The 27,774-nt window shown below is 34.8% G+C and overlaps 1 protein-coding gene across 2 annotated transcripts in view; it reads left to right on the top strand.

Moving 5' to 3' along the window:
• NUP37 (nucleoporin 37) overlaps positions 1-27,774 on the top strand; it is a 41,816-nt gene that overhangs the window by 7,614 nt on the left and 6,428 nt on the right. For both annotated transcript variants that reach the window (XM_072773368.1, XM_072773367.1), the window contains 4 exons: positions 1,060-1,184; positions 6,047-6,119; positions 7,511-7,605; positions 24,367-24,457. In XM_072773368.1, coding sequence (XP_072629469.1) covers positions 1,060-1,184; positions 6,047-6,119; positions 7,511-7,605; positions 24,367-24,457 — 384 coding nt within the window. The remainder of the gene's footprint in view (positions 1-1,059; positions 1,185-6,046; positions 6,120-7,510; positions 7,606-24,366; positions 24,458-27,774) is intronic.

The raw sequence follows: 27,774 nt of genomic DNA, 5'->3' as shown, positions 1-27,774 counted from the left end.
CTTGTTTTTAAATCATAGTAGTTTAAGCTTATAGAAAGTATTTTAAAATAACTGTTATCTATAAGGTATAAAGAATAATAAAGTAGATTCCCAGATGCCCACTACCCAGCTTGAGAAATGGAACATTAGCCATTCCTTTGAAGACCCCAGGGCATTCTTCCCTTACTGTCTTTCCTCCTCACCCCCAAGTGGTAACCAGGTCTGTATTTTGCTTTGGTGATTCCTTTTTTTCTCTATAGAGTTACCATATATGTAGGTGTTGCAAAGGAATATATTGTTTTTCATGTTTTAAACTTTGTATCAATTGAAATGATTCTGCATTATGTTTTTCTGCAGTATGTTGTTATTAACATTGTATTTGATGGAGTCTTCCATGTCAAAATTCTTTTTTTTCATTGTTGCATATTATATAAATATACTATAATTAATATTTTATTTTTCTATTGGCTATTTGGGTTATTTTTAGTTTTTCATTCTTGAAAACTTGCCAATGTGCATATTCTTATGTCTACTGTTTGTGTTTTATTAACCTCCTTTCATTGTTTTCCTCCCTGATAATTTGGAGGTCGGGCATGCTGTTTCTCTTCTTTTAATGGTTACCAAAGACACTTTAACATACATACTTAATTACACAAAGTCAAATTAATATCTTTAACTTTTTTGTGAACAAAATAAGGATCTTTGACTCTTGAGCTACTACCACCCCTCCAGACTTACTGTCATATCTTAGTTCTCTGTTGTTTTTCTTTTCTTTTTAACCCACAAGTTGTGTTTTATATGACTAATATTTGTTTAGATTAACCTACCTGTTTGCTTTTGATTTTTTTTACTCCCTGTTCCTTCCATCTCAGGCCGTCCTTCTAGGGACATTAGCTTGCTCTGCCAACTCTGTCATTGTTCAATGAACCAGTTAATTTTCAATATCTAATCTGTTTTTGAACTTCTCAAAGGAATATATGGCCTCCTGATAAATTCTTCATTATAGTGAAATCAGAGTGTTTATGGTGTTTATAGTATTTGTTCTCATAACTTCTTAAAACATTGACTATATATGCTTAGGAGGAAGAAGCAGACGTTGAAGGAATTCAATATAAAACATTACGAACATTTCAGCATGGAGTCAGAGTTGATGGCATAGCTTGGAGCCCAGAAACAAGACTTGATTCATTGCCTCCAGTAATCAAGTAAGTTTAAAATTTTTAAATGCAGTATTAATATCCTTTGTTTCATGTGATCATGAGGACTTTTTTCCCTCTATTTCCATTTTCCCCAATTTTAGATCTTAGATATTTTAACATCAGCCATTATATCATAATTTAGGCTTATTATCTGAATTTGTAATTTAAATATGCAACATGGTAGTGATGCCTTGAGTATATGTTGGGACCTGACTCCAAAGCTCTTGAATTTTATCTGAATCATTTGAAGTCTTCACAGATTCTCCTGAATTCACCACCTACTCAAAGTACAACTCTGTTGAAATAAGTAAATTTGGTTGAGTCGTTAATGAACCTTCCTGCTACACACATAGGTCACTGTCACATTTTCATGTTTAAACAGTACATAAAACTGCAGTTCTTTCTTTTTAAATATATTTTTTTATTTGGAGTTCAATTTGCCAACATATGGCATAACACCCAGTGCTTATCCCATCAAGTGCCACCCTCAGTGCCCGTCACCCTGTCACCTCCACCCCCCGCCCACCTCCCTTTCCACCACCCCTTGTTCGTTTCCCAGAGTTAGGAGTCTCTCATGTTCTGTCTCCCTTTCTGATATTTCCCACTCATTTTTTCTCCTTTCCCCTTTATTCCCTTTCACTATTTTGTATATTCCCCAAATGAATGAGACCATATAATGTAAAACTGCAATTCTAATCCTTGGGCTTCAGTTTTTATGAAAGTATTTGAAAAGGAAAATTTCTTTTTGAGAAAAATCTTGATATTACCTGCTGAGGCCTTCTTCATAAGGCAGTATGTGTCAGGTTTTTTAATGTTTGTTACAAAACACTAGCCTTGTTTCCACAGATATCAAATCTAAAAGGTATGACTTCTTTTAGTAACAGTATAGCAACCATAAGTTAGCTCTTACTGAGCTAATCTAATTTTTTTAATTAACGGATAATTCACATGTGAAATTTTCAACTTTTGAGGGTACCATTTGATCAGTGTTAATGTGCATACACTTGCATAATCCATGCTGGTAATACATTTCTGTCACTTCAAAAGGTTCTTTCTTCCCAGTTAATCTTTGTACCCCATCCTTTGCCATAGCAACTGTTGATGTAATTTTCAGAAATTAATTTTGCTTATTCTAGAAGTTCATATAAATGGAATCATATAGAATGTATTTCTTTAAATCTAGTTTGTTGGTTTTGAGATTTATTCATGTTACAAGTACTGGTGATTCTTTTATTTTTGATGAATATTCCATTACACTGCATAAATACCACTATTTGTTTATCCATTCTCCTCAAAATAGACACTGGGGCAGTTTCCAGTTTTTAGCTATTATGACTAAAGTTGCTGTAAGCACCTCTGTATATACCTTTTAGTACATAACATGGTTTCATTTTTCTCAGGAGTAGAACTGCTGAATCAGAGGGTAGACGTATGGTTTTTAACATTTTAAGAAAGTACCAGTTTCCATAGTGGCTCTTCTGTTTTATACTCCCACCAATAATCTAAAGATGTTCAACTTGCTCTGCTACCTCTTCAACATTTATTATTATTTTTTTTAATTTATTTTTTATTGGTGTTCAATTTACCAACATACAGAATAACCCCCAGTGCCCGTCACCCAATCACTCCCACCCCCCGCCCTCCTCCCCTCCTACCACCCCTAGTTCGTTTCCCAGAGTTAGCAGTCTTTACGTTCTGTCTCCCTTTCTGATATTTCCCACACATTTCTTCACCCTTCCCTTATATTCCCTTTCACTATTATTTATACTCCCCACATGAATGAGAACATATAATGTTTGTCCTTCTCCGACTGGCTTACTTCACTCAGCATAATACCCTCCAGTTCCATCCACGTTGAAGCAAATGGTGGGTATTTGTCATTTCTAATAGCTGAGTAATATTCCATTGTATACATAAACCACATCTTCTTTATCCACTCATCTTTTGATGGACACCGAGGCTCCTTCCACAGTTTGGCTATCGTGGCCATTGCTGCTATAAACATCGGGGTGCAGGTGTCCCGGCGTTTCATTGCATCTGTATGTTTGGGGTAAATCCCCAACAGTGCAATTGCTGGGTCGTAGGGCAGGTCTATTTTTAACTCTTTGAGGAACCTCCACACAGTTTTCCAGAGTGGCTGCACCAGTTCACATTCCCACCAACAGTGTAAGAGGGTTCCCTTTTCTCCGCATCCTCTCCAACATTTGTGGTTTCCTGCCTTGTTAATTTGCCCCATTCTCACTGGTGTGAGGTGGTTATCTCATTGTGGTTTTGATTTGTATTTCCCTGATGGCAAGTGATGCAGAGCATTTTCTCATATGCATGTTGGCAAAATGGATGAAAGATCTAAATGTGAGACAAGATTCCATCAAAATCCTAGAGAAGAACTCAGGCAAAACCCTTTTTGAACTCGGCCACAGTAACTTCTTGCAAGATACATCCACGAAGGCAAAAGAAACAAAAGCAAAAATGAACTATTAGGACTTCATCAAGATAAGAAGCTTTTGCACAGCAAAGGATACAGTCAACAAAACTAAAAGACAACCTACAGAATGGGAGAAGATATTTGCAAATGACCTATCAGATAAAGGGCTAGTTTCCAAGATCTATAAAGAACTTATTAAACTCAACACCAAAGAAACAACCAATCCAATCATGAAATGGGCAAAAGACATGAACAGAAATCTCTTCAACATTTATTGTTGTCAGTCTTCAATTTTAGCCATTATCGTTGGGACTGAAATGACATTTCCCTGATGACTCACAATTTTGAGCACTTTTTCATATACATCCTATTTCCTATCTAAAGAATATTTGCCTACAAGATTGTGAAGATGTTTGTTCCTTCTATAAGCTATACAGGTGTTAGCTAACTGAATTTTAAATAATCCACATAATAGTGCTTGTTAACATACGTATATCATTGTCAACAGCCAGTTTGCTGTTCATTTCCTTTTATGTTAAAAGAAAATGTTCACAGACTCTGGAGCTAAACCAGGAGTCCCTCACTCTCTGCATTCTCTAGGGGACTTTGAAAGCTATACAAAGTGTCTTCTTCCTTTATACAAAGTATCTTCTTCCATGGCTTTGCTTAGTGCCTGTTTTCCTGTCCTCCTTTTAATGGATATGCTATATTGTTTGATTTTTTGTTTTTGCTTTTTGATAAGCGGCCTCAAATTTTTTTTTAAATTCTGCAAATAAATATAATAAATTCAGAACATTAACTAACCATCACTTTTAAGGATAATATTTTTAGAGCAAGCTGACAGCACAATTTTGTTTTTAAGTAAATTATATATTTTTGTTACAAAATAATACATATTTACTATATCAAATTTGGGATATACAAAAACATTTTCAAAAACCATCTCTACACCCAATGCCCTATTTTTTCATAAATAATTTTACACAATTGTGATTAAACTCTATTTGTAAGTTTTTATACTTCTTATTTTACTTTTATATATAAATTCCAAAGTAAATACTATTTTTATCACAACTAAAGAGTTGCCTGTCAAGATGACTGAAGTAAAACTTGGTGGCTGTCTTGTCATCATTAACTTTTAACTTACAGTTAGAAAGAACACATTCCTAGAGTTTTATATTTAGCGTTTAGTTGCCTTCCATTCAACTGTCTTTCTCTGTTCATCCCTACTTGCTTTTCTTCACACTTGCTGGAGAGCAACTCTTCACCTTACTTCTGTTCTCTGAGGCTTTATGGTTTAATTAAAGGATGGTGTAAATACACTTAACGCTATAAACTCAAGTAGCAACGTTTGGAGAAAGGTGGAACAACACAAGGTTTGCCATAAAGTTTGGTGAGTGTGTGTTCCTTTAATAAGATCCTTTCGTTATTTTTTTTTAAGTAAATAATCTTTGACTTCTGTAAGTCCTTTGTTTTCAATGTTTTTACTGAACATGGCCTTATTACTCTTTTACTAATACTTTATAAACCTTTTTGCTTGGAATATTTCTTTTAAAAACCTTCTAAAGTAGCCTTTTTCTGTTTTATTAGAGATGATTTTTAAATGATTTCTTATGACGTAAGTATGAGGAGATGTATGTTAGGAAACCCTCACATTAGTAATGTTGTTAGAAAAATCTGTTCTAGAGTTTCCTCTGAGTGGAAAAATATGAATACCCAAAACAATAGTAGGATAAATTCAAAGGAGAAAAACCAGGTAGATAGGCTTTGTTTTTTACGTTTTCTTACCTTTTATTGGTATGTTATGAAATATAGCATACATGCCCAAAAGTGCCCCAAAAAGTACATGGGCAATTTAACAGGATTATTATAAAACAAACACCCTTGTAATGGTCACCAGGTCAAGAAGTAGAACATTCCCAGCATCCAAGGACCCCTTGTGCCCCTCCCTAATCAACCCTCTTCCTTCCCGTTAAAGATAATTAAACTCATGATTATTACGGCAGTCAATTCTTATCTTTTTATTTTTTATTTTTTTTTTTCGTAAAGATTTTATTTATTTATTCATAGAGATGGAGAGAGAGAAAGAGGCAGAGACACAGGCGGAGGGAGAAGCAGGCTCCATGCAGAGAGCCCGACGTGGGACTCGATCCAGGGTCTCCAGATCACGCCCTAGGCTGCAGGTGGCGTTAAACCGCCAAGCCGCTGGGGCTGCCCTTCTTATCTTTATAAAATAGTTTTATCAGCTATGTATTCATCCCTAAAACAATATAGTTATTATATTATTTTTTCCTACTTAATGAACTTTCATACAGATGGAATAATAATATCATTTTTTTTGTCCTGCTTTGTTCATTTGACTTTATGTATGTGAGATTCATCCTTGTCTCTGCTTGTAGCTCCAGTTATTGATTTGTGTTGGTTTTTGTTTTCTTAATTCCAGATTTTGTACTTCAGCTGCTGATATGAAAATAAGATTATTTACTTCAGATCTTCAAGATAAAAATGAATATAAGGTATGTTGACAACTGTAATTCATAACTTTATTTGAAAACATCATTTTGCCTTTTTAATTGGATTTATCTCAATTTAAAATGACGTATAATGGTCACCTTTAAAGTATACAGTTTAGGATTTAATTTACTCAATTTTAGGCTATAGTAAGAACTACAGATTATAAATTTGATATTTATTAAAATATTAGGTAGGCACAACAAATGAGAGAGAATTAGAAATTCACATTTGGGTATAGTAGGAGGATTATAGACATGAACACGCGTAGTGTTGAGAGTCCAACTTTGAGACAACCAATGATTAGTGCAGCATATAGGGCAAGGTAGAATTACAAAGCACTTAAGAGCGCAGACACAGGAGCCAGACTGCCAGGGTTTGAAGTCAGTTCTCCCGCGTTAGTAGCAGTGTGACTGGTCAAGTTCTCAATTTCTTTGTGCTCAGTTCCTTATCTCTAACATGGAGATAATCATAGTATCTGTCTCATAAGATTATGAACATTGACTGAGCTAATTCATATAAAACAAAACAATGTTTTGTACAAGTGAACCCTATGTATATGTTTTCTATTAGTATAATAAATAACCCTGTAAAATAAGAGAAAGTTGAGTACTGTATGATCTCACTTATATACAGAATTTTAAAAACCCAAACTCATAGAAACAGAGTAGAGTGGTGATTGCTGGGGTCTGGGGGAAATGAGTAGATGTTGGTCAAAGGGTACCAAACTTCCAGTAATAAGATAAGTAAGTTCTAGGAACCTAATGTACAGCACAATTAGTATAGTTAATAGAATGGGTTTTATACTTGAAAGTTGCTAAGAGAGTAAATCTTAAATGTTCTCACCATAAAACAAAAATTAATTTCTAGGTTGTCATGATTATTGGCTTCTAATACTTGTCTCCAGTGCTGGCAGGCACATTGAGGAAATGAATAAAGACCTCAGAAGGTGAAATCCTTACTATGTGTTTATTAGGCAGTAAGTTTGCTGAGCAGTAGGTATGAGTTAAAAAGTTCAGGAGGCTCTATCTCGGTGCCCCTAGAAAGTTATTCTAGCTTTAATTTTTATTAAAGCTTTATATAATAAGTGAGAGAGGAGGTGAGATGAGGACAGGTACAGTAAAAAAAGTGTGTGTGTGTTTTTATAAGAAATGCATACTAGAAAAAAAAGATCAAGCTAATAGCAATGTGTTGAGTGATCAGCTTCTTTCCAAGATAAACCTTCCAGTAAAGTGGGTGTATAAATCATGCTTTAAAAATAGCAGATTGCTTAAGAAATATTTATAGAAAAGGGAAGCATGCAGTGAAAGTTTTTAAGGCAGTGAAGTAAAAATATTAGTTAGAAATATTGTAGATTATTTTCCTGTATTCTTACTACCTTTTCCCCTTATGTCAGGTTTTAGAGGGCCATTCAGATTTCATTAATGGCTTGGTGTTTGATCCCAAAGAAGGACAAGAAATTGCAAGTGTGAGTGATGATCATACCTGCAGGTATGTTACTTAATGTTAAAAGCACATTTTTCAATTTTCATCTTATTTTAATGAGAATTACATTGTAAAATTACAGAAAATATAATTTTCATATATACTCCATAAAATGTTGTAAAAGATGCACACTTTATTTAAATTATAAGCATGGCACAGACATAAGTTTCAAAACTAGTGAGCTCTCATCCCAGATAATGAAAACTTCCCTCTCTGCCTCTTAGTTTATATATATATATATGCATTTATGAAATTTAAATATATATTGGGTCAAATTCTCCACTATTGGGTAAGATCAGTAGGGCAATAAAAGGCAGTTGCCATATTGTGGATTTATTTTGCAGATCCTGTCTGATAACTTGATGTTTAATGAATTGCAAATCTTCTTTGCTAAAAAAAGACATGAGAGATTTCCTGTTTTGACAAATCTGAAGTCTGTATATAAGGTTTTCTGTAGATATAGTGCATTTCAATATCCTTTTCTTCCATCCCATTCCCCAGTTTGGAATGGATGAGAGCTATAACATTTTTTAATAGTGCCTAACAGTGGAGAATTTCACAAGTAAAGAACAAGATGAAGAGCAAGAGTAGGAGGTGGAAATAAGCTGAGGAGTCAGGAGTGAGATGAGGGAATTCTAAAGGAGTGCCAGTTTCATTTGCTTTAACAGTACTGTGAGAAAAAAAACACAGCTCTGCTATTTCACATAGTTTTAATATTTGATAAGGCTATAACAAAATCATTAGTATTTGTGAATACTTGTATACACATAAAACCTTTAAGTATGTGTCCTTTCACATTGGCAGTAAAGCCATTAGCTACTCTTTCAATTTTAATCATAATAGCTCATCTTTTTAAAGTTACTGAGTCATAGGTCATTATTCTTTATATACTGCCTGTGAAAATGTTCATGTCAAGAACAGAAAAATTTTAAGGTGTTAGGGCCTCAAGTGTTACAAACCCCAAGTTTGTATAGAGACCTGAAGAGTAAATGGGATAATTTTTAAGGTAAAATTTAGAATAGATCACAGATACAAATAATGACATTTTAGTTCTCTAACTCATGGACTTTCCTAATCACAAGCATTTGGAATAATGAAACTTGAGAAGGGGGAAAATAAGTGACTTTGCAAGCCAAGGAATAACCTCTGAATAGTGAACAATAGCTAGAGACCTGGGATTACATTCAGTGGTCTGTGATTACTTTTTTTTTCTTATAGTAGAATTTGGGGGTTTTTTAGACTAGTAAAATTGTCCTAAAATTTTAGGGACTGACAAAGGGTTGCCAACTTTTTGTCAAGTAATAAGAATTTTAAAAAGTCTGCTGCCTTCTATTATTACCATCATTTTATGAAAGTAAGAACATTGTTACTCTAAAAAGGAGAAAGGCTTAACTTCAAAGTAAGTCCTTTAAATAAATTTAGCTTTTTGAAAAACTTACTCTGATGCCCCTAATTGCCTTATTTTGCTAGACTGTGGTTGATGATGTTATTGTTCAACAAATACTTACTCTCCCTCCCCCTTCACATGGAAGGAGATTTTCCCACACCATTGGGTTTAGCTTGTTTAGGCCATCACAATGTTAGCAGTTGTGATGCAAGCAGACATTGAAATGATTTACCTGGTTTGTGTTGACCTACTGTCCTCTGTCTCCTATAAGATGAACATGTCTGGATAGCTACTGGTCCCAGAATGAGAAACATATGGAACAAATATGGACCCATCTGGTATTATGAAATAGAGCTTCCTGCAGACTTGTGAGCAAGAAATTTATGCTTATTTTTATAAGCCATTGAGATTTGGAGGTTGATAACATCATTTTAGCAATAGCTGGGGAGCTAAATTTAGAATTCATCAGGTTAGTTCTCCTATCAGAAGTAAAGGACAGTTCTGATTGGCTATTAAAGAAAGTCAGACCTCTTGGGCCAAAAACAATATATATGAGACTTTTAAAAGAAACAGCATAGGGATGCCTGGGTGGTTCAGTGGTTGGGCAGCTCAGGCAGTGGTCCCGGGATCTGGGATCAAGTCCCACATTGGGCTCCTGCAAAAAGCTTGCTTCTCCCTCTGCCTATCTCTCTCTCTCTCTCTCTCTCTCTCTGTCTCTCTCTCTCTCTCTGTGTCTCATGAATAAATAAACATATCTTTAAAAAAAAAATAAAAGAAACAGCATAAATCAAGAAGTTTAAGGAAGAATAATAAGTATCATACATTCATAATAACAAATGGAAGAAGGGATTCCGAGAGGACTACAAGAGGAAAATATTTCAGTACAACTATCTTCATTAATTCAAAGTATAGAATGAATTGCCAAGTTACTAATAAAGACACCATCCAAATGGCAGCTGTGGTTTGGGCAATGGAAATAGCTATTTATATCCTAGGAATCGTCCCTATCGCTATACTAAAGAAATGCCTACCATAGTTTGGGTCTGCATGTTTCATTTGTTCACTTGGACAAATGAAATCCTTGTCCAATCATAGGCAAATCCTCTTTCATCTTGGAAGTAATTTTATGTGCAGGTGATACCATGCTTAAAAATACATACTCAATAGAATAGCCTGAAGGTCAACAAGGAACTAGAGGATTTGAACAACATTATAAACAACTAGACCTAACAGATGTATACGAAACACTCCAAACACTTTCAGCATCACCAGAATACACATTCTTCTCAAGTATACATGAAACATCCTCCAGAATAAACATTATGTCAAGCCTAAAAACAAGTCTAAATAAATTTTAACAGATCAAAGTCATGCAGAGTATCTTATTTGACCACAGTAGAATAAACCAGGAGTCAGTAACAGAGGTAAAATTGAAAAATCTACAAATATCAACATATAAACAAGTCAAAAAAGAAATAAGGGAATTTAGAAACTACTCTGAGGTAAGTACAAATGAATACACAACAAAATTTACAAGATGCAGCAAAACCATGCCCAGAGGGAAATTTATGGCTATAACCACCTATATTAAAAAAGAAGAAATAAAAAAAAAATTAAAAAAAAAAGAAATAACTGGAATCAGTAACATCAGTTTACACCTTTAAAGAGCTGGAAAAAGAACAAAGGAAACCCAAAGGGAGCAGAAGGAGGAAAGTAAAGATGACAGCAGAGATAAAATAGAAATAGAAAATAATAGAGAATAGATGACACCAAAAGTTGGTTCTTGGAGAAGATAAAACAAACTTTGCAAACCTTCAGCAAGACAGACGATTCCAATTAGTAAAATCAGAAAAAGTGGGATATTACTACTGACCTTACAGAAATAAAAAAGATTTTTAAGAGAGTATTATGAACAGTTACAAACCAAAAAATTTACCTAGATGAAATGGTAAAGTCCCAGAAACACAAAATTCCCAAAACTCAAGAAAAAGAGAATATCTGAATAGACCTATAGAAAATAAGGAGATTGAATCAGTAATCAAAAACTTCCCAAAAAAGCAAGCCTAGGACAAGATGCTTCACTTGTGAATTCTACCAAACATTTAAAGAAGAATCAACACCAACCTCTCAAATACTTCTAGAGAATTGAAGAAGAAGGAACATTTTCTAAGTCATTTTATGATGCCAGCATTATCTTGATACCAAAGGCATCACGAGAGAACTGTAAACTAATATCCCTTACAAATATTGATGCAAAAATCATCAACAGTGGAACGCCTGAGTGGCTCAGTGGTTGAGCGTCTGCCTTTGGCTCAGGTCATGATCCCAGGGTCCTGAGATTGAGTCCCACATTGGGCTCCCTGCATGGAGCCTGCTTCTCCCTCTATGTCTCTGCCTCTCTCTGTGTGTCTCATGAATAAATAAATAAAATCTTAAAAAAAATATCCTCAACAATATCTATGTAAAACTGGAAAACTCTTAGAAGATAACATAGGGGCAGATATATGTGACTTTGGATCTGGCAATGGGTTCTTAAATATGACACCAAACAACAACAAAATAAATATAAATTGGACTTAATCAAAATTTAAAACTTTGGACATCAGAGGATACTGTCAAAGAGTAAAAAGACAACTCACAGAATGGAAGAAGATATTTGCAAATCATAACTGATAAAGGTCTGGTATGCAAAATACATGAAGAACTCTTAAAATTCAACATTAAAAAGACAAAAGACAACCCAGATAGAACTGTTAGGTCATCATACTGTACACCTAAAATTATTATAATACTATATACTAGTTATACTTCAATAAAATAAAGACAACCCAATTTAAAAAAATGGACAGAGGACTTCAATACACTTGAATTCTCAAAAGAAATGTGAAATAGAGATGCCTGGGTGGCTCAGCGGTTGAGCGTCTGCCTTTGGCTCAGGTTGTGATCCCAGGGTCCTGGGATCGAGTCCCACATCGAGCTCCCTGCAGGGAGCCTGCTTCTCCCTCTGCCTATGTCTCTGCCTCTCTCTGTGTGTCTCATGAATAAATAAATAAAATCTTTTTTTTAAAAAAAGATGCCAAATGTCATTAGGGAAATGTAAATCAAAAGCACAATGAAATACTGCTTCACACTCACAAGGATAGATTAAAAACAAAAATAGAAAGTAACAAGTGTTGGGAAAAGTGAAGAAATTGGAACTCTCAAACTCTGCTGATGGGAATGTAAAATGGTGCAGATATTGTGGAAACATTGTGGCAGTTTTCTCAAATAGCTAAACATGTGACCCAGCAATTCTACTCCTAGGTATACATCCAAAAGAATTGAAACAGGTATTCAAACAAAAATTTAACAAAGGAATATTTCTAGCAGTACCCTTCACAATAGCCAAAAGGTGGAAATAAACAAATGGCTAGATAAACAAAAAGTGGCACATCCATATGTTGAGAGACAATTCAGCTCTTAAAAAGGAATGAAGTACAGATACATGCTACAACATGGTTAAAACTCAAAAACATTATGCTAAGTGAAAGAAGGTAGACATAAAATATTCTCAGATTCCATTTATATAAAATCTCCAGAATAAGCAAATGTATAGAAACAGAAAGCAGATGAGTGATTGCCAGGAACAGTGGGAGTGGGAGGAAATAGAAGTGACTGCTCAGTAGGAATAGTGTTCCCTAATCAAAATGTTCTGGGACTAGAGAGTTGTGATAGTTCCACAACAATGTAAATGTACTAAGTGGCTGTGAATCATGCACTTTAAAATGGTGCATAAAATAAAGTAAGTGACTAAGTCAATAAATTTTTTTAATAAATTTTTTAAATACTAAGATATGTTATGTAAAATACTATAGTCTGTACAAAGGAATATCACATTACATCCATGACCAAAAAGACCATATAACAGGAGCGGGACTACAATATGAATTCTTAACATTTTATACTATAAAGGGCAGAAAAAATATTTCTCTCTGACTGACTCAGTGCCAACTTAAAATAATTTTTAAAATAAATATTTTGACCTATGCATGGTTTCTAGTGTTTGACTTTGTCATTTCCAAGAGAGACACAGAATTATAATTAGCTAGATTTATGGCCATAGGGACATCATTTCAAAACAGTCTATCCCCTGAACAAGTTCATAAGGTTTATCTATTGTATTGAAATTGCCAAATTCTGAATCAGACAGAATGAATATAGTTCTTACTTATACTAAACTAGTATGTCAGTATATGGTTTAAGAAGTTATCATTTATTTATCTCTAGTTATAAAGAATAAATGTATTGAGAATAAACTAATCTATAGACCCATAGACTAGTTCATTCAGTCAGCAAATATCAGACATCTACTATGCACCAGGCACTGTGCTAGACTCAGTCATCACTGACCTATTTTTTTTCTTTCTTTCTTTGGAGCATTGAGACAGTAAGGGAAAGAGGAGAGGAAGGGGAGGGAGAAACACAGACTTACTTTTATACTTGTGACTAATCATTTCAAAACCATTCAGGCTTCTCCCAAGACTGACAAAGGTATTTTATTTTGTGTAAATTAATTGCAGTATTAATAAGCAAAAATGTTAGTAAATATTTTATTTTATTACTGTATGTTATGTTAACCACCACTCTTAAGTACCTTATGTAGGTAAATTTAATTAATTTTTACAACAATTCTGAGATAAGTACTACTTTATACTCACTTTACACGATGGGGATACTAAGATATAGAGAGGCTAAGTAATTGTGGAAAGGGACATAACTGTTAAGTAGAGGAACAGGGATATCAGGCAGTCTGGCCCCAGTACCTGCACTCTTAACTCATTCACCTGCCCGAGTAACAATTTTCATGTGTACCCTGAGAAGACGGTATTCATATCTGAAAATATTTTTAGATCTGTCCTCTCTATATTCTGTAATCTAACTTCATTAATTCAATTGTGAACCAACGTGCTACTCATAGTCGGAAATGTTATTAGAGAAGAGGGTAGCTTAAATTTTATCTAAGCTTCCATCTAGTTTTAGTATTCTGTGATCTATGCAAGTTTATAAGAAAATTGAGTTCTCATTTAAATTAGCAGTTCTTTATCAGCCCCAGTATCCCCCTTTTAAAATATTTTGGGGATCCCTGGGTGACTCCACAGTTTAGCGCCTGCCTTCGGCCCAGGTCGTAATCCTGGAGACCTGGGATTGAGTCCCGCATCGGGCTCCCAGCATGGAGCCTGCTTTTCCCTCTGACTGTGTCTCTCCCCCTGTCTCCACACCTCTGTCTCTCATGAATAAATAAAATCTTTTTAAAAAAATAAAAAATATTTTAAAATGCCAACTATACAGTCTTAAATGAAACTCAGAGAAATATAAGCTATCAAAATATATAATCAGGATGTGAGGGCAATCTGGCTGCGACATCTGTCACCCCATTGATCGCCAGGGTTGATTCGGCTGATCTGGCTGGCTAGGCGGGTGTCCCCTTCCTCCCTCACCGCTGCTCCCTCCCGAAGCTGTGCACGGTCGTAGAGGGCGACCGTTCTTCGGTATACAAGTAGCTGCGCTCCCCTGCTAGAACCTCCAAACAAGCTCTCAAAATACATAATTCTAGTATCTTAATAGTATTATAGGATTCTATAAAAAGAAAATTGTTACAGACTAACAGTGTAGTGTGTATTACTCAGGACTACATAAGAAGACAATGAGGTAGTCTTTGTCCATGTTTACAATGAATAAATTGGAATATCAGAAAACTAAGATGACAGGAAAATGTAAGGCAGAGGCAAGGCTGCCAATGCACAGTTCGAAGGATATGTTTTGCATAAAGTACAATGTAAAATAGTGCCATCTGGAGTTCTGCACCGTCATATACCTGAGTAGAGCTATGGTTATTAGAATAAAACTCACGTCAGAAGTAATAGAAAGTGAAAGAGGGAAATAATGTTTTCAAAGTAGAAATAACACAAGACAAATTATAGGATGTCAAGTTGAAAAACTAAGGAAAGACAATATTCTTGCAAATCAGTTTTTATGTGGATAATATCAGAATACTTCACTGTTATGCCATGGGATGTAATGCTAACAAAAATTGCAAAAAGTGTATATTCTATCTTGAAACACCCCCACCTCTAGAGGTATTTTGTAAATTTCATTCTCATTTAATGAATCCGTTCATTTAATCCTTGATCCTTATGTGGTAGGTTTTCTTCTTATTCCTTTTAATAGAGGAGAATCCTAGGCCATCTAGCTTTACTGCATTATGCTGCTTCTACTTTAACACTCATTAAGTTTTAGTCTTTTTATATTATTGAAAAAGATATTCAGATTACCTGTGTGTTCTGATCAAAATCAAGCATTATGTAGGGCTTAATAAAATTGATAGAATGGTAGAGTCATGTCTACAGAAGTGTTACCTTCTACTTATGAGGAATTTATAATTTTTGAAAGATGCCTTTGCTAAAACATTCTATACAGTACTTGAAATGATGATGTCATGTTCCCTCTTTATATTTCATTAGCCCAGTTCATAGGTGAGGAAAAGAGTAAAGAGAAACAGACTTATGTAGGGGTGAGCAAAATTACTCTAGAGGAGACTGCTCTGGCCTTTGCACTAATAAGGTATTTTTCAGGGTCAGCCCTGCTTTACTACCTTGGAGTCATCACAGCTTTTACAAGGGTGCCCTTGTGGCAGGTACTTAGTGAGTGGGGGAAGTAATGAATACCACTCCGTACCTCTCACAGCATCTTGCCATCACCAAAACATCTGACAGATGTGTTTTGTGTTTAAGAGAAATTCTCAGGTAAATTATAGCATTAACCATTTGCCCTCATGTTTGATACCATTTCCTTTATGGTTCCTCATCATCTCCACCATATTCAAATAACATGTGCATAAACATATACACATATAATTAAATATACATGTATATGTATATACACATATGTGCATGTATGCATGTGTATACATATGCACAGGGAAATGTCAGGACCAGTGTCCATAGTTATGATCCAGCATTATCAAAAGGAGGTTAAAATTATTATAATATTTGAGAAGTAAAAAAGTGCATATTCGTTTAGAAAGATTAATTATCCCACACCTCCAAAAGAAGGTGAAAATGGTGTTTAAGTATTTAATGGGTTAAGTTTATTATTTTAAAAACTCACTAATACAGAACATCTTATTCCCAAGTCAGTGCCAAATAACAGATGTTCTTGTATATTAAAAACAGTACCGTTCTGTAAGAACAAGTCAGATCAACAATTATTTATTAAACTCATTTAGTATAGCCAACATTTAGTACTTTGGGGGATACAAAAGAAATAGCAGACCCAGTACTCACTGTTACTACAAAGGATGTCAGAAGTAAATCCCTTTCCTCCTCCACCTCCCCAATAGTCTTTTTAAATATTAGATAAAATTTATGGTGAAGAAAAATTGGCTTCTAGAAACTAAGAATTCAAAAAAAAAAAAAAAAAGAAAGAAACTAAGAATTCTTAGTTTAAGACTAAAATAATAGAAACATGTAATGTGCTATTCATTTTGTCTATAAAACATGGGATATTAGTACCTGTCATGTCATGTTCTAGCTGTTAATCATTTTTAAAAAGAATGGGAGAGGGGTGGCATATAAAAAATAAGATTGCTTTTTTTTTTTTTTTTTTTTTTTTTTTTTAGGAATAGAACCAAACCATTGGATAGGGGAATACTAAATTACTTAAGATGTTCACTAAGCCAGTGTATTGTTTTCTGAAACATTGTACAAAAAGAAAATGTTTATCAAATGTCTTCCATGTACCTCATGCTAGTCAAGTTCTTTCCATATTACCATTGTTATGTACATTTGAGAGTCTTCAAAATCCATAGGTAAGATGGAGTGTTCCTACCCCACCCCCGCTCCAACTGGGATTTTAAAATATGTGATCTAATTAAAAATAGTCCTCGCAGGAAAACAGAAAGAAGGGGACAAGGAGCCTTCAGTAAAGCATTCCTTGGAAAGGTTAATCCCTTAATCAGGAGCAAGTAAACTGTGCCAAATAATTCCAGGTACAAAGTGAAATCAGCAGAATATATATTATTTATTATTAATGTATGGTTAAATAATTGCAGAAATAAAGTTCTCTGCTTCTAAAAGTCCATGTAATTTTTTGTAACATTTTGAATGAAGATAATTATTGCACAGTTATAACAAGAGCTTTAAGAATGGGATAAATAAAGTTTGTGTTGGGTTTGGTAATAGTTTTCCTCCAGTGAATGGAATGTAAGGATTCTGTGTCTTTATAAGAACTATCCAAAAGATATACTAAAATCTGTTGATCATATTTGCAGACCTTTTTTAATTCGATGCAGTAAAATAGTATGTTAATGCAAGGTTATAACAGTAAAAGTTATAAAGTGATGCAAGACTTTACTAAACTTTTATATGATTGTGTACTGGTCATATCCCTCTCTAATATTCAATTCTTTGTTCTCTCTCATGTACCCTTGTAGATGAAATACAAAACCACTATTTCATAAGGTGTATTACCATATCAGTGACTGCAGTAATTTAAGCTTGTTTTATGTGGCCCTCGTGTGGTTGCAGTAAGTGAATTGTATAAATGAGAATCAGATCCATAAACGTTTTTCAGGTTTATTTTGAAAGCCCATTTATGTCACTAATATGGACTACTTTCCCTCATTTACAACATAATAGTCAAATTTTAGTTTGTAACATATATCAAAATTTTTCTTGGAAATAATGAAATTCTAATATTTCCTGGATAGTATTACTGGTGTTTACGTTAAAGGAAAAGTCCTTTTACTCTGAATTCCTTGAAGATGAAATCATTATATATGATCTGTTTGAAAACTACCATATGGTATTTCTTTGCGGTTGAGAGTTTAATTTTAAGGTTTATTTTTAAATGTGACAAAATTTCTCTCATTCCTATCCTTCAAAAATCTATCTCTCTACATAAATTAAGATGTTAATTTTCCCCTGGGGCAGCCTCAGCTGGTTTCTCACCTATGTGATGATAAGCTTGTAGTTTCTGCCGAATTTGTTTATAATTTCAAGAAAACAAAATGAAGCAATAACATGTGAGTTTATAAGATTTTTTAACTCTTCCAAGGCTTTGTGAAGATTTACAATAGTAGATTATTTTATGTATACTACTTGGTTTATTAGTATTGTGTTTGAAACAAGCCACCTTTGTCTCTCCTTCAAAATACACACAGCCTTTGATTATTGACTCTATTTTGACTCATTATCTTTTTTATTGAAGCATCAAATAATAAGCAAATGCAATTACCACTTTCATTTTTATAATTTTTCTTATACTCAAGTGAATAAAATTTCTGGTAGTCTGTTTCTTTTATCATTAATATTTACTGGTACATTAATACTACTTGCTTAGTAGTATCTAGCATTTAAAATAAAAAGCAAAATTAGTCTAATCTTAGTCCTCAATATATTTGAAATACTGACACATACTAAAAGTATATACCCTATACAAAATTCTTATTTTATACTAACATGCCATTTTTGTTGCCCCCACTGTCACCACACTAATTTACCATTCCCACTGTCAAGATTTGCCCATCTAATCCCTAGATTTTGCACCTAAAACCAGACATTTTAGCACTAAATTACTTTGTAATTTGTTTCACTTCTTCCTGTTTCTATGTTCTCTTACTAAGGAAATATACTGTTTTTCCTTTTTCTAAATTATCCATACTGTGATGAGTAACTTAGTGATTATGTCTGCCTGTGTCTCTGCATCTCTCTCTCTCTTTCTGTGTCTCTCATGAATAGATAAATAAAATCTTTAAAAAAAAAAAAAAGAAAGAAAGATTATGGTTAGTATTTTTTGCTTTACTGATTAGAGATGGTCAGATGAATTACAGATGTGTCATTTAAGTCATCCATTCCTTCTTTTGTCTGTGTTGTCAGAAATATTTACTAGCAGAAATTTCCTTCTACAGTGAACTCCTTAACAGAGAATGAGATGCCAAAAATGGAGAGCAAATAAAGAACATAGTATTACCCAGGAAATTTCCTTTCGTATTCTCGGAGGGAACATCTCCCTCTATTGACAATTTAAAAGACCCTTGAGAATATCTAGGATATCTCCGATACACCAACATTCAACTTACGAGACCTTTTTATTAATTAAATGGGACAATTACATTTAAATACCATATGGTAGGGATACTTAATATTCTACTGAAAAATGCTCAGCCTGAAATGAGGCAATAATTTTAACAATAAACTACCAAAAGTAAAGTGTAATTCATAATCGTAGATCTAGACAGTTCTCCATCAGTACATTTTACAGCTGAAATCTAAGAGTTCAACTTAGAAAGGACCACAGGGTTGGCAGGGTTGGAGGGGGTTTTTGATAGTCAAATTAGGTCAAAACTGTCATTTATTTTCCTTTACTTGAAGAGGGATGCTATCTGTACTCCAGTGTCCTTTGATTTAATCTGTAATATTGACTTCTTAATATGTCAGTAAATTAATTTTACCTTCAAAGCTTTTCTTTGAAATTTCTCTTGCAAACATTTAAATAGGTAAACAATACATTTCATATAGCTCCTGAGTTTTGGTCAAGGTAGTTTAACTTGATACTATTATATTTTTATACTTTTATAGTCTATTATCTTTCCATGTGTTTGATTATGCATATTAAGAAGGCTATGAACTCTAACAGCTTTTCTTTTTTTGTGATGTTCCATGTCCCTGAATGGTATGCTTCTGTGGTTATAATTAACTTTAAGTAATTTTATTCATTATAAACAAATTTATTAGCAGTAAGTTTGGAAAAAGTAATACAAATTTTCAAATTTATTAATTTTTTTCCTATTACAACAGAAACTCTCTTATCTCACATGGTCTAAACCTGTAGTTCATTAAATAATCAAAAAGTTAGTAAACTAAAAGACAACCTACTGAATGGGAGAAGATATTTGCAAATGACGTATCTGATGAAGAGTTAGAAACCAAAATATATAAAGCACTTATGCAACTCAACACCAAAAAAAACAAATAATCCAGTTAAAAAATGAAGAGAAGTTTCTCCAAAGAAGACATACATGTGGCCAATAGCCACATAAAAAGATGGTTAGCAACACTCATCATCAAGGAATTGCAAATCAAAACTACAATGAGATAGCACCTCACACCTATAAGAATGGCTAAAATCAAAACCTCAAGAAACAACAAGTGTTGGCAGGGTGTGAGGGAAAAGGAACCCCCTTGCACTGTGGGTAGGAATTCAAACTGGTGCAGCCACTGTGGAAGACAGTATGGAGGTTCCTCAAAAAATTAGAAAGAGAACTACCCTACAATACAGGAATCACACTAATGGGTATTTACCCAAAGAATACAAAAACACTAATTTGAAAAGATATGTGCACCCCTATGTTTATTACAGCATTATTTATGATAGCCAAACTGTGGAAGCAGGCCAAGTGTCCATCAATAGATAATTGGATAAAGAAGATGTGGAGTGTGTGTGTGTGTATACACACCATATTTGGAGCTAAAGAATACAATGCCAAGTGAAATAAGTCAGAGAAAGATGAATACCGTATGATTTCACTCATATATGGAATTTAAGAAACAAAGGGGGAGGGGAAGAGTGAGATATAAACCAAGAAACAGACTCTCTTAACTATAGAGAACAAACTGATGGTTACCAGAGGGGAGGGTGGGGGGAATAGATAAAATAGGTGAAAGGGATTCAAGAGTACACTTATCTTGATGAGCACTGAATAATATATGGAACTATTGAATTACTTGATTTCAAAAATCTACCTTACAAATAAGACCAACTGAAAAGTTGTACATTTTGCCTGTCAGACAAATGATGGTTTTAAAATTGTTTTTGTTGGAAATTTGTCAAAGTATAGGTTTTTTCCATTGATAATTAAAAGAAATCGGATCCCTGGGTGGCGCAGCGGTTTAGCGCCTGTCTTTGGCCCAGGGCGCGATCCTGGAGACCCGGGATCGAGTCCCGCATCGGGCTCCCGGTGCATGGAGCCTGCTCCTCCCTCTGTCTGTGTCTTTGCCTCTCTCTCTCTCTCTCTATCTGTGAGACTATCATAAATAAATAAAAATTTAAAAAAAAGAAAGAAATATGAGAGGAAAAAAGAAAAGGTGCAACCAGTCTGGAAAACTATTTGTAAACTATAATCCATCAATTCCATGCCCAGGTATATACTCGGGGGTGGGGTGGAGGAGTGGTGTGTTAGTATCTGTATTTACTAAAAAACATACAAGAGAATTTATAGCTGCATTATTAACAACGACCAAAACTGGAAACAGCCTAAGTGTCAAGAGTACAATAGATAAATACATCACAGTGTACTCACTGGAGTACTACCTACAGTAGTGTGAGTGAACGATGTACAACGTGCAGCGATGTTCATGAATCTCACAAAATCTAATGATATGTGAAAGAGGCCAGACCAAGGAAATACATACTCTATGATTCCATTTTTATGCTGTTCAAACCAAGCTAAAGTACATGGTACTGTTAGAAGTCAGGATAGTAGGTGCTTTTTTGTGAGAGAGCAAGGAAGGATGACTAGAAGGAAGCAGGAGATAACTTTCAGAGTTCTGGAAATACCGTTTCTTAATTTGGGTTCTGTTCTTTCTGAGCTGTATGCTTAAGATTTGTGTTTTTTTATTATGTATAGCGAACTGCAAAAACTGTATCCAAAAAATAAAAGAATGTGATTTTTATCTGATGGAACTAATATTAACTAGATGAGCCATGAAGTAAGGACAGAAAAATGAGTTGAGCTCTACAAAGGGATTGGAGAAGAGCTTACTTACAGAATCTATCAAAAAGGGAAATAAGATCAACTTAAAGTGTACCATCTGTATCTTATGTAGTTTTGATAACTCATTTCAGCCCAATTTGTTGTATTTTGCATACTTAGTACTTGGATTATGCAACTACTGAGAATTACTTAATGAGCATGTAAATATAACCCATAAATCACTGTATCCTAGTATGGTAAAGTAATCTGGATCACCCTCCTCATTTTTAAGTCAGTTTGTTTTTGGGTTTTTTAAGGGTCAGATTCTGTCAGGATAAAATACTGTTCAAAAATTAGACTAAAATTTGGTTCCTTGGACCATATTAAAATACATTTCATTAATTGACCTGTTTTTGTTGAATATCTTTATTCATAATTTCTACCACTTTGGTTTTCTTCATTTAAAAGGAAAAAATCATGAAAGTATCCTGGTACATATTCAATTTATAGAATAGCAAACAAAAATCAGATACATATTAGAGTAAGTTCAAAAGAATGGAGGCTTCAAACGATTCTCTCATGAGACTTACTGAGTTTGCCAAACATTCTTACTATTTCAGTAGTGGTAAAATATATGCTAGCCCAGCACTTTATTATGCAAGAGGCAATAGAGAAGAAAGAAATATTCAGTTGCCATAATTAATAATTTTATTCATTGTGGGGGGGTGAAACACAATTGCACAAACCATTAGTAAATGTTATTCCCCTCTTCAATTAAATTGTAATTGTTTCTCTTGTATAGTAAATATAGATGAAAAGTGTTGATTTGGCAAGAGAAAAGAGTGCACTTCTAAATTATTTAATCAAGTAATCATCTTGAAAAACATTTACATTAGTTTATGACTATAACATTTCATAATTGGAGACCCTATAATTTCTACAAGGGAGAATAAATATTTGAAATTGTGTGGTTTGGCACAGAATAGCAGTATTGTCCAATCCATATGCCTACTGTTTTTGAAGTAAAACTTTCCCTAAACTTTAAATGTTTGTTGAAATTATTTTATGGTGTCTAATGAGATATGAACTATAAACCCTAGGGGAAAAAAAAGGTCTAAGACATTCTGTTTTTTTAATATGTATTTTTATTATTGGAGTTCGATTTGCCAACACATAGTATAACACCCAGTGCTCATCCCGTCAGGTGCCCCCCTCTGCCCATGACCCAGTTACCACATTCCCCTGCCCACCTCCATTCTAATGGGCTGTCTTAGTTCTTAAAAATGAGTGGGAAATATCAGAGAAGGTGACAGAACATGAGAGACTCCTAACTCTAGAAAATGAATAAGGGGTAGAGGAAGGGGAGGTGGGCGGTGGGACGGGGTGACTGGGTGATGGCCACTGACGGGGGGCACTTGACGGAATGAGCACTGCAGGTGTTGTTATACTATATGTTGGCAAATCGAACTCCTATAAAAAAAATACACAAAAAATAAATAAATTCTTAAAGACCGGAGTGGTGTGAATACTTTGCCAACCGTTCACACTTCTGCCTCCTGCCTCCTGCTTCCTGCCATGCGGCTCTGCCACACTCTGGGCCGGTGAGGGGTAACAGCAGGAAGGATGAGTGGGGCAGCTCGCAGGCTTGGGGAGGGAGTCGCACTTCTCCCAGCAGAGTGCCATTACTGAGATCTCTAAATTTTGTGGTTTTTTTTTTTTTATTTTATGTATTTATTCATGAGAGACAAAAGGAGAGAGAGAGGCAGAGACAGGCAGAGGGAGAAGCAGGCTCCATGCAGGGAGCCAGACATGGGACTCCATCCCGGGCCTCCAGGATCACACCCTGGGCCGAAGGCGGCGCTAAACCCCTGAGCACCCAGGCTAAGTTTTGACCTCCACCATGAGGTTAGGAAAGCCATGTCAGTGAGCCACTTGGTCCTTGTTACTATGGATTCGCCAAGTACTGAGGAGAGGAAGATAGGAGGAACTGAGTATCTGTTCCTTCAGCCAACCTTTAATCTGTTAGCTTTCAATCAAGGCCACCTTCAATAAGGAGAATTGGAGTGAGCGGGATCAGAAAGGGTGTAAGATAGGAAGTAGCCTCTGGCACGAAAAACCAAAAGCAGAAGAAATAGATAAGTACAGAAATTATCGTCCCAAATTCACATCACATCATCCCAAACTAGCTTCTTTGTATGGTATTTTGAAAAATGGGAATATTAGAAGGGTGTGTGTGTGCATGTGCACGCGCATGTGTAAAAAGCACCCCTGGCAGAAATTATTTGTTACTGAAATGACAACTGGAGTAGGAATGTAGCCTGTTTGGTGAACTGGAAACTGGAAGATTCTGCCCACAAAATAAAAGCACATATGAATAATTTAATTTGGCTACTGTGTTACAGTGTTGCTGTGTTAGATCAGAAATGTATGTGACTGTTTTTCCATGATTGGTTATGATAAAGGTTAAATTCTTCATACTACTTTCACATTTTCTAAAATTAGGTTTTTTAACATATACTTTATAAATGTCTGCCTTATACTCTAGTTAATAGCTTTGAATAAATTCATGGAAGTTTCCTTTTTTTTAGTAGTGATAGTAGTGATATAGCAAATATATTTAACATTGTATGCCTTTTTTTTTTTTAATTAGGATTTGGAACTTGGAAGGAATGCAGACAGCTCATTTTGTTCTTCATTCCCCTGGAATGAGTGTGTGCTGGCATCCTGAGGAAACTTTTAAGGTTGTTATTTATAACTTAGCTTTCTTTTATCAAGCTGAAAAGACCTATACATGTGTAATACATGCATACATAGAGGAGAAAAATCAATTACTTTTTCTACCTCAGAAACTCTAATTGCCATAAATGCACTTGGACTAGTCCAGAATTCTGTAACTTAAAAACGCTCTATAATTTTTTATTTTATTGCCATCATCCATAAATGACATTTTTTCAGAGTACGTTTTTCCTGCTCTTTGTTAGATTGCAATCTAAAGACAGATGCTCAGACTATTTAGTAGCAGTATTCATTAAAAACAAAAAAAAGTTAAAATCTATACTCACAAGAAAGCATCAGTGGCATAAGGCAAATTTGAGCTGGCTGCAGTGCTATTCAGCTCCTATTCAGAGTACAGCTTTCTAAAATTCTAAAACTATACTATGACATTATCAATTGACTTAATTTCTTATTTCATTGAGAGGATAGGATTCATTCAACAAAAGAGTTCTCTTGTTGGCCAGTATCTTCTCTTGGACATCACTCTGTTTTGTCTTTCCCTAGAATCTAAGAAGTTACTAAGTCCATCTTGATAAAGTTATTTCTTTAGCTGTGTAGATCTCATGCCAGTTCCCTCAGTATCTTTTTTAGAGCTCTCCAATGTCTTCATGCTTCTCTATTGACTCTCTTCCATCCTCACACTGCCCAAAAGATGAGCTTGATTAATTATAGCAAACCCTTACATAGTACTAAATGTACTTGGCCCATTGTCAGCATTTCTTGTTAGCTCACTTAATCCTTAACGGCAACTATGACGATCCTCATTTAACAGGTAAGGAAACCGTTTCTGTTACTTCTATCTTGAAACCTTGCTCACTTGTTTTTTGAAGCTGCGTTATTCTAGTCCTCTTGAGCACATATAGGTGGACCTTCCCTTTTTCTTTCTCCTCTGCCAACTCTTCTTTCACCAGGTATTTGTGAATTGTTAGAAAGGGTAGTTCTCATCTATACTGCATTCTATGTGTGAAAGGGGATAAAAGAATGAATAAAGCCCTTGCCCTTAAGTTATACAATGAATGGCTTATCAGGAAGAAAAACACGTAAATACAGCAACACAGATTTTAAGTGTTGGAATAAAAAGATCTAGTGAATAGATCAATGACATAAAAAAGCATTAATCAGATCTGCACATTAGCCTTCACTGAGGAGGTAATCCTGAGCTGAGATGTCCCAGACTATATACCAGACTATATAAATATGTTCTCTGAGCCTTGGGATGCCATGAAAGCTTGTTTAAGATACAGCCTATATATTTGCATGAGTAAAATTTTGCAATTTATTCATATTACATAAATAGGGATTGTTCTGTCTATAAGTATTATTTTTGAAACCAGGCCCTATATTTTATTTCCTGCCAGATTTCTCCCCTATAGCAGTGGGTCTACCTAAGTATTAATATTACCGCGTATGAATACAATAGCCTACCTTTTTTTTTATTTTTATTTTTTTCTAGAGAGAGTACATGAGGGGATAAGGCAGTTAGAGAGGGAAAGAATCTTAAGCTGGCTCCACATGCAGCACGGAGCTTGACATGGGGCTCAATCTACTAACCCTGAGATCATGAGATCATGAGATCATGAGATCATGACCTGAGCCAAAATCAAGAGTTGGATGCTTACCCAACTGAGTTGCCCAAGCACCCCAAGTAGGCTACTTTTTAAAATCTGACCTAGATGACAAATGAGAACTGTTTTTACAACTTCTATCCCAAAACTTGTATCTTAATGCTTGTGATTCAGACCCCTTTCCTCCATGTGCTTTAAGTTAATTTCTGTTTTTCTTCTGTATATCATTAAAACTCCATCCAACCCCACCTCCTCCATTTATTGCTTCCATGCCTTCAGAATGTTTGGAAGTCCCTGCTGTAGATCACATACACTCAAAAAATCCTGACCTCGCCTTTGATGTCTTCCTTCCATATATGCAGCCTTTTCCAGGTTTTTAATTTTTCCTTCCCTAGGAACACATTAGTAGAATATATTCCTCTGTCATTAGGTGCATCCTTCACCTTTCTGTTCCCACAAATAACTCTCGCCAAGGCTTAGCTGTTTCAAAAGTTTTGGCTCTCCACCCTTTGATCTTTCTTGCTCACTTCAGTTAAGCTAATCTTAAAATACCAGTTTCATCATGTCACCCCTAAACTCAAAAACCTGAAATACGGAAAAGCGACAAAAAAGTGATTAAGCCTGGAGTCCAGTCCCAGTTCTACCACATACTAGCTGTGTGATCTCAGGCAAGTCACAAAAGCTGTCAGTCACTGCCTTTACTTCTTCCTCTTGTAAAATGGAAACTCATGAAGACTAAATAAATGAACTCTTAGAAAGTCCTTAAAAGAGAACCTGTCACATAATAAGCACTAGATCGATTTTAGCTGTTTGTCATTATTGACACTTACTACTACTAAAGTGATCTAGTGCTTCTCTTTGGTCTGATATATCCAATCAAGCCCAGAATTTTTGTTCTGTTTTGCTTAGTCTGGATGAAAATGAGGCAGCCAGAGAAGAGAGGTAGGTCCATGATTACCTGTGTCATAGAATTCTTATGAAAATCATGTGAGATGTGAACTACACAAAAGAGCATGTAGTCTGGAAACCACAAAGCAGATGCAAGCATTTAATAGTAAAAGATACAAAAATCAAAATATCTCAAGAAATTCAGATCTTAAATCTAATTTACCACAATTGGAGCTAGGATTTTACCAGGTAGTAGTAACAGAACCAAAAGTTTAGGATGTCATGGAATCAAGAGAATTGGGACTGAGGACATCATCATCTCTGACTCTAAGAGAGTAGACTGTTGCTAAATGACATGAAGTGTAACAACCAACACTTGCTAAATGCTTTCTGAGTGCCAGGAACTGTGCTGAGTATTTTACATGTGTTCTCTTTTGTAATTTTCACAAAACACTGAGGTTGGTAACATTTTTCTATTCACTTGGTAAATAAAACTGAAGCATGAAAAGGCTAATAAGTAATTAGCCCAAGGCCACACAGTCACAGATTTGACCTCACTCTAGTTCAAGTTCTAGTGTTCTGTGCTACAAAAGATATTTCCCCTCTGAAAATTCAATGCGTATCCTGTTTATGGTTCTGAGAAAAGTCCTAAAGGAAAAATTCTTCTGTAAACTTCTTAGCTACAGCAGTTCCCAAACTTACTTAACTTTTTTACTCTGCTTTCAACCTAAAAAATAACCTATCATCACAATTGAGCATAGTTTAAAAAAGGATAAATGAGTATTCAATCTGATTTCAACCTATAATAATAGTGAATGTTTTTTGAGTGC

The sequence above is a fragment of the Canis lupus genome, chromosome 13 (genome assembly GCF_048164855.1).
Source record: "Canis lupus baileyi chromosome 13, mCanLup2.hap1, whole genome shotgun sequence".
NCBI classification, from domain to species: domain Eukaryota; kingdom Metazoa; phylum Chordata; class Mammalia; order Carnivora; family Canidae; genus Canis; species Canis lupus.
This window is presented reverse-complemented; position numbering and strand designations above follow the sequence as displayed.